Source organism: Telopea speciosissima, chromosome 3, assembly GCF_018873765.1.
Source record: "Telopea speciosissima isolate NSW1024214 ecotype Mountain lineage chromosome 3, Tspe_v1, whole genome shotgun sequence".
Classification (NCBI taxonomy): Eukaryota; Viridiplantae; Streptophyta; class Magnoliopsida; order Proteales; family Proteaceae; genus Telopea; species Telopea speciosissima.
This window is the reverse complement of record NC_057918.1, coordinates 48,606,825-48,614,236: the sequence shown is the minus strand read 5'-3', so window position 1 is coordinate 48,614,236 and position 7,412 is coordinate 48,606,825. Positions and strand designations below refer to the sequence as shown.

Genomic DNA, 7,412 nt, shown 5'->3' with positions numbered 1-7,412 from the left:
GAGCCTAAACAGGGCTTGGGCTGATATATTTGGTCCTGAGGGCGGGTTAGGGTTGGAAATTTCTGGCCTGAGTCAGGGTCGGGTCTGGCCAGGGTTGAGGCCTCAGGCTAAGTCTGGCCCTGCCTGACCCTGTTTTAAGTTATACTATAAAATATATATATATATTATAAACTAAATGTCACCCACATTTTGTTATGTGATATATTACATCTGAAGATAGTATATATGTGATAAAATATATTTTATTATAGTATTATTTAACGTAAAATTGATAATTTTCTCCTCTGCGCATTCCAGCCCATGCATTTCCTTACCCCTCCCCATGATTAGGGCCAATCAGGGTCGGCCTGGCCCGACCCTGAGGGTGGGTTAGGGTTGGATTTTTCAGGCCTTGAGTTAGGGTCGGGTCGGGCCTGGGCCCAGCTAAGGGGACTCAGGGTTGGGCTAGGGTTTTATAAAGCCCAGCCCAACCCGACCTTGTTGCAGTCCTATGAGTTTTTATCATAAGGGCATTTTGGTCATTAGATTCTCTAAACCTAACCTTTATCGTCCCAGACTAACGGATTAGGCCAAAGTGCTACACTCTTTTGAAAGTAAGGGGGAGTTTACAATTCAAATAATTGTAGGGGGATATTTGGACAAATAGGTATTTTCAAGGGAGGCATTTGTCAAAAACCCTATTGTAAAACATAACCTAAGACAGGGTCAGGTCGGGCTCAACCCGAAGCCTCAATCCTGGTCCGTCTAAACCCTGACAGGGCGAAACTTACACCCCTTCTAAACCCTTCATGCCGTAGGCAAAACCCCTGCATCGATTCTCTAATCTTTCCCACTCTCAGCCTCTCAGTTGTTTTTTCGATAGTACTCATTCCATTGCGGCTAAGGTATGCTTATCTCTGCTTAGCCATGCCAGCCATTGCCATCTCCTGCGCCCGTTCCGCTCTCCGCTCCACATCTGTCCGCACTGCAGCGGCCAGACTTGCAACAGAAGCCAAAGCCGCTCGATCTCCTTTTCTCATCTCCAAGCAGAAGCCTCTCTCTCATCGCATCTTCAGGTCAGTTGAGAAAGGAACATTGTGAACTCTTCTGATCTGTCTATTCATGGATGCTTTTGTTGTGAAATCTTCTGATCTTTCTATTTATGGATGCGTTTGTGTGTTTTACCTTAAATAGGTCTCCCGTTGAGATGAGCTGCTGTGTTGAATCGTTGTTGCCGTATCACACGGTGACCGCCTCCTCATTGCTGATTTCGATGCTTTCGGTCCCTCGGCAGACCTATGGTTGGATTTCTCAAGGTATTTTCTATAAATATTTTATTGATTATAACTGATTGTTTTGCGCATTTCTTGTGGAATTCAGTTTCTGGTGTGATTAGTTTGATTTTGCTTTGCTTGACATAAATTATGGTTTGATTTGAAAACTGTGTTTCATAGTTAGCTGGTGTTAATTTGGAGGACTAGTGATCCTTGTCTCATGCTCTAGAGATTTAGAACATACCCCAAGGGGGTCGCTGAATTGGCAAGTACCAATACTTCACAATTAAGAGGTTGTGTTCAACACTCCTTGGAGCCTTCCTATATAAGAGATAAAAAAAAGAGGGGGAAAGAAAAGAGATCTCGAACATGGGGGACATAGGCTTTATTGTTTTGAGTGTGTAAATGGTGAAAGCCTGCAAGTCTTCTCCTGATTCCTCAGTTCATATCTACTGTACTCTGGAACAAATTGTTGTACTGCTCTCAACATCTCCACGTCACTTCAGTTAGTAATATTCGTTCCAAAGCACACCTTCCCCCCTTGAGATTAGTAACTAAGGTAATTTATTAGCTTGTATAAACTGTAAGAGGAAAAAGGTTCTGTTTTTGGTGTGAATTTACATTAATTCACTTGATGGAAATAGAATGCGAAATCAGAGAGTACCAGTTTGAGACAATATTTAATCTCGGTGCAGACCCCCTCCTTTCAATACCCTCATTGACTTTTGTCCCTATAATCTATGTCATGATTGCTTCTTAACTCTCTCTTTTACCTTTGTCATGGGTCATGGATTATGCTATCTCCTATTCCCCCTGAAGGAGGGAACAATACCAAATTGAAACTTTTCCGATCCGATACAAAGAATTGATCCTCATACAATATGGGGTATTCTAAACAAACATCTCAATACAGGTTTAGGGTTACCTCTTGAGTGCCGCAAGCAAAACACCTCCAATGGTTCACAACACTTGAACACCGAACGCGCAAAGGTAGGAATCGATTTCCCCTCAACACTTTGATGGAGAAGAATGCAGCGGAATTCTTTCTCTAACATTGGCAATCACTAACTCTTGGAGAGATAGAGAGAAGAAGAGGAGAGAGAGTGCAATTTTTAGGATAAACTCTTTCTCTCAAAATCTATGAGCTAATAATGAATTGCATACTTTTTCTCCTCTTAAGGCTATATTTGTAGTTAAACCCTGATTCCTTTCCTTATTAGGTTTACTAGTGTCAAGTGGTGCGATCCTATTGGGTCGTACAACAATGTAGCCTACATTGAGTCATACCCAATCGGTTTAATTAAATTGATTGCATACAAGTGCACCTTAGTTTTGGTACTAACTACAAAACCCATAATTGATAGAAAACATTATGTGTATGTCCCACCACTTTACAACATCTCACAATGGACCTCAGGGCATGGAAAATTACTGTCATTACCCTTGTCCATTGAACTACTAGTATAAAGCATCATGACCATTGATTGGACAACAAAAAATGCGATTAAGCATTTATAAAATAATTATTAAATAATAATTTTATAAAATCTTTTGTAAACCCATTGCAAAGCACCGAGCTTGAAATTTCAGTCCAATCAAGTTCAAGATTCTCTCTTGAGATATTTTCCCTACAAGGGAAGTGGATTCCTTGTATATGGGAGGAAAATCCATCTAATACTTTTTCCAAGGACAGGCTAAGGTAACTCTTGTTGGGTTCAAGAAATGCTACTATGCAACCCTTTCTGGTGTGTTCCATATTTGACTCAAATTACATTATGCCAAAGTCAATATGGTTCTAAGGGAATTTCCACATCAATTTGTTGAGAAGGGGAATACCAGTTAGTTACCCCAAGTGGGTAGCTCAGTTGGCAAAGACCAACACCTCATAATTAAAAGGTCATGAGTTCAACTCCCTTGGGCTCTACTGTCTAAAATAAAACATCAGTTTGTTAAAGGCAAACTAATCCCTAACCCCATCATCATCCTCTATAACCTTGAAGATATTGTCCTAACCAATGAGGTGATCTTTCATGGAATCCTTGAGTTTCCAAATCCCCATTTACCCAATTATCAAACTATGTTCTAACCCTACACGTCCTCCCAGCTAAAAAGGAAGATTCACTTCTCAGTCTATGATGATTGGTGGCTTGTTAAGTGCTTGCAGAACAAACTAGTGGAATGAATAGATTCCCATGCATGTCCTGAGGTCCAATATTACGTAAGATGAACACTAATTCCATCTTGCCTCTAGTCGTTTGGTCACTTGCCCAGATATCATGTTGGTTGCAGGCACAATACTGATCCGGGGATATCATGTCCATTTCTAAATAAGGTCTTAGTATTTTGTTTCTTTATCAGAATTTCATTTGCCTTGTATGAGCGAAACTAAGAAATTTGAACAAATAAGTGTAAAAGAAGTGTGGTGCTCAAATCAACAGATCACTGATCTTCTTCCATCTCCAACTTTATCTCCTTGGCCTTGGCATTCGATTAAGTGTTATATATAAATAGTAAGCTTAGAATATCTCCTTTAGCGCAAAGGGTGATCTTTTTTGTATAAATATTGCCCTCAATTTGGCCAGATATGGTCAACATAAAAACTCCGTATATATGCCTCTTAACTAATATAATATTTCTTTTTACCATAAAAAAAAAAAGGATCATCATCCTTTCCTTATGCACTGTTACATCTCTTAACTATCTATTGTATGGGCTTCTGTTGTTGGACTCTCTATCTAACTGTCTTGCTTGGTAATCCCTACCTGATGGAAATAAGTTCCCCTGGAAATAGGTGAGTCAACTCATTATTCATATAAACCAGGAACTAGGTATATGATTCAACATTATATAAACTGGTGGTCTTCTTTTTGCTTTCGCAAAACTCCGATTCATATATTCTAATGTTGTTGCTATTGCGCTTGATATGTAACCTAGATCTTGGATATTTTTTTTTAAAAAGTAATCTTCAGGCTGAAAGAATAGGAGGGCGAAAATAGAACATTTTTTTTCCTTCAAATTTTCACACCCAAAATCTATCATCCATGGAGTTTGGATCATAAACTTGAAGTAAGCTGTAATAATAACATCTTGGAGATTTCACAAGCGTTATATCGCCTAGTTTCTCTGCACTTTCCCAACCACTACTACAAGCTCTCAACTTGATGAATGTAAGTGGAACACCAAATGAGAGAGGAGGAACTAAAAACTTGGTTTTTAGTTGCAAGCAACAAAAGAAGAGGAGAGAGAAAATGGCACAGGTGAGAAGGGAGACTCTCCTGCTTATATAGATCCTCTTAACCTCCTTTACTTGCTCTCCAAGTTATAGAGTGCTAAAAGGAAACTATCGCGCGAATCCTAAGTAATGTAGACTAGAACCAGAATAGGTCTAATCCCAAGCTGGATCAAATAAAAAAAAAATCTCTAAAGAACAAGAACTGAAGAAAGAGAGCAATGGGATCTCAAAATTGGTTGGAGAAGAATGATGAGATTGCAAAAGATAACCAAAAGAAAGAATCCCACAAAATTAATAACCTGTTGAAGCAACAATGATCTTGATGTGGTAATCTTCAAGAAATCGATGACAATCAGTTGAAAGAAATCCTAGTAGCTTGTAGTACTCTTGAACTCAATTTGACTGAAATTAGGGTTTGGAATCAAGAACCAATGGAAGAGGATGGGGGAATGGAATGGGCATCTCACCCTAGGCCTCTCACCTATCCTATCTCAGGATTTTAACATTGCATAAACAACTTTTCTATTATTCAAATTTCTGTCCAATGCTGGCCTCCCTTACAAACTTATACAAGACTCAAAAAATAGACTGACACTAAAAATGGAAAGGTCTAACCCTATCCTTAACTAGTAAGGTAACCTAAATTGACTAGGAAAGTGAAATAATAAAGAAAACAGACTCAAAACATGACTCTAACTATACTAATGAAGTGAATCCCATTTTTCTACTTTCTACACATATTTTAGGCTCATTAAATTGGCCAATTACAAAGTAAACCCATGGGATCAAAGTCCCAATACATATATGACCCAATCCAAAGCTTATTTTCAATAAAATAAACCCTTTAGGTGACTTATTGACATCACTGAGGTTTTCAAATCTGAGGAGGTTACTAAACTTGTTCTAGTAATTGGGCCTCTTATTAAACTAATTTAATAACGGGCTAGCTAATGGGCTGTAATGAATAAGCCCTTAAACTTTAATTAATTGCAGTAGCCACCCTAATATTACAATTAGCTCCTCAACTAAACAAGGAATTATTCAAAGGTACAAACTCTGAAATTAATTTGAATAACACCTCATCTTAACCGATATTCCTTATTGGCCAATTGGATTGAAAAATTGTACAAACGCTTACTCCCCTAGCTTATAAGTGTCGTCAACTATATTGGTCTAATAAATTATCAAAAATTTTATTTTAAGAAATGATGCATATTGAGAACATTCAAATTTACATACATGACGCAATCTCTCTCTTAGATATGTTAGTACTAGAATGTAAATATTTGTACAATTGGAGTTATATACCTTAAATGCATGAAAACAGAAATTAAATAAATGTGATTTATTTTAATCACAAAATTGATAGTGAGGGCATACATATTGATCAAAAGCATGGTTGGTTTACCTGAATGACTATTGCTTCAAAAAATAGATATTGGTACCATCATAAAACTAGTACTGATTCACTGTATTGAATCAGCCTGGAATGATAACATGTGATGAATGTTCAATGGATTCAAGCAAAGTTTTGTGATCAAAACCTTGGCATTTAAGACAGTGATGGCTGATAAGTTTCAAGTATATGAGCTGGAAGAGTCCATGGTTCTGTGTGCCTAAACCATGAGAACTAATTAATATTTATTCCTTCGCTTACATGTTGATTTTAATGCCCACATTCTTTTGATATTTTGGTGGTTAAATGAAGCCTATATTGACACTAATCAAGAGATGAATCACAAGTTTTTAACTGTAATGATAAGTTGCTTCTTTTCCTCTATTTAATATGATTTCAAGCGGTCACTGAGGAAAAATACTCTTTTTTTTCTGTATTCAATCAGCTTGCAATGATGATGTATGATGAGTGTCCAGAGGGCTCGGGCAAAGTTTATTTACAATCCTGCATTGCTAGACAGTGATGCCTTATAAATTAGAAGTACTGAATGAGCTGCAAAGTGCAAACAGCTAATTGATCATTTTTGTGAGCTTTCAACTTTTTTGAACTAGTGATTGTTCTAATGTTCTTTAACTAGTCAAAGTTTGATGCCTTTGTATCCCATCCTTTTGGATTGGCTGAAAAAGCCTGGAAATAATAATTGCAAAATATCTAAAATGAAATCCATAAGTTACTTGTGTTTAGAATCTGTAGTTCAAGGTCGTTGATGATTTACAGGGTCTGAGATTTTGTCGGCAGGATGAATACCACCTTTCCCCCACTTCATTGTTCCTACTACATTTGTGACTACTGCATTTCTTTGTTTAGGGCTGTAATCACTTTTCATTGTTGAAGATTCAGAATGGCAACTTAACGTGTTGCTTCTTTTTCCGTTATTGTACAAACCCCCCCCCCCATCTAAACAGAAGTTTTTATTATATTGATTTCACTTTTTAAAATGTATACAATTCTTAATAGCTGCAAATCATATTTTCTTTTTGTATTGTAGATGGATGAGTTGTTTTTTGTTGAGTGCGGTGCAATGGTGGCAGTTCCATGGATTTCAATGGACTCCTAAAGATCTGCTTGAGACACATTCTTGATTGTATGTGGAATTCAGAGCTGAAAGATTTTTTTCTGAACATTTGCTGATTAGTTTTGCAATGGATATAAATCCTTTAGTTGCCTGAACCTTTCAATGTAGTATCCCCTTTTCTCTTCTAATTGCTTTTGCCCTTTTCGCCACTTAAATTGGACTGTTGACAGTAGCTTGCAGAGTGGGTACCTTCAGTTAAAACTCATGATCTTGATCAAAACTCAAAAAGATGTTGAGGTTAGCTGCGGTTCTAACTCACAAAGTTGATTTGAAGGCGTGTTGGATGAGTGAATTTAGTTGTGGTTGTAACTCGTGAACTTTGTTCAGAAGGGCTTCAAAACCTTACGTCACTCTCGTCTTGTTAGTTTGCTTTGTTACACCTACTCTATAGGAAAA

The 7,412-nt window shown here is 37.5% G+C and overlaps 1 protein-coding gene across 4 annotated transcripts; it reads left to right on the top strand.

The window, feature by feature from the left end:
* Positions 1 to 868: 868 nt before the first annotated feature.
* On the top strand, positions 869 to 7,164 carry LOC122653861 (protein NUCLEAR FUSION DEFECTIVE 6, mitochondrial-like). Of its 4 annotated transcripts, XM_043847816.1 has the most exons (4): positions 869 to 1,055; positions 1,174 to 1,295; positions 6,930 to 6,968; positions 7,020 to 7,164. In XM_043847816.1, exons 1-3 carry the CDS (start codon positions 907 to 909, stop codon positions 6,935 to 6,937), a joined length of 279 nt encoding a protein of 92 aa, XP_043703751.1. In that variant the 5' UTR covers positions 869 to 906; the 3' UTR covers positions 6,938 to 6,968; positions 7,020 to 7,164. The 4 variants fall into 4 exon arrangements, with proteins under 4 accessions (XP_043703751.1, XP_043703749.1, XP_043703748.1 ...); XM_043847814.1 differs by having other exon boundaries at positions 6,930 to 7,164; XM_043847813.1 differs by lacking the exons at positions 6,930 to 6,968; positions 7,020 to 7,164 and adding an exon at positions 6,327 to 6,627.
* Positions 7,165 to 7,412: the final 248 nt, after the last annotated feature.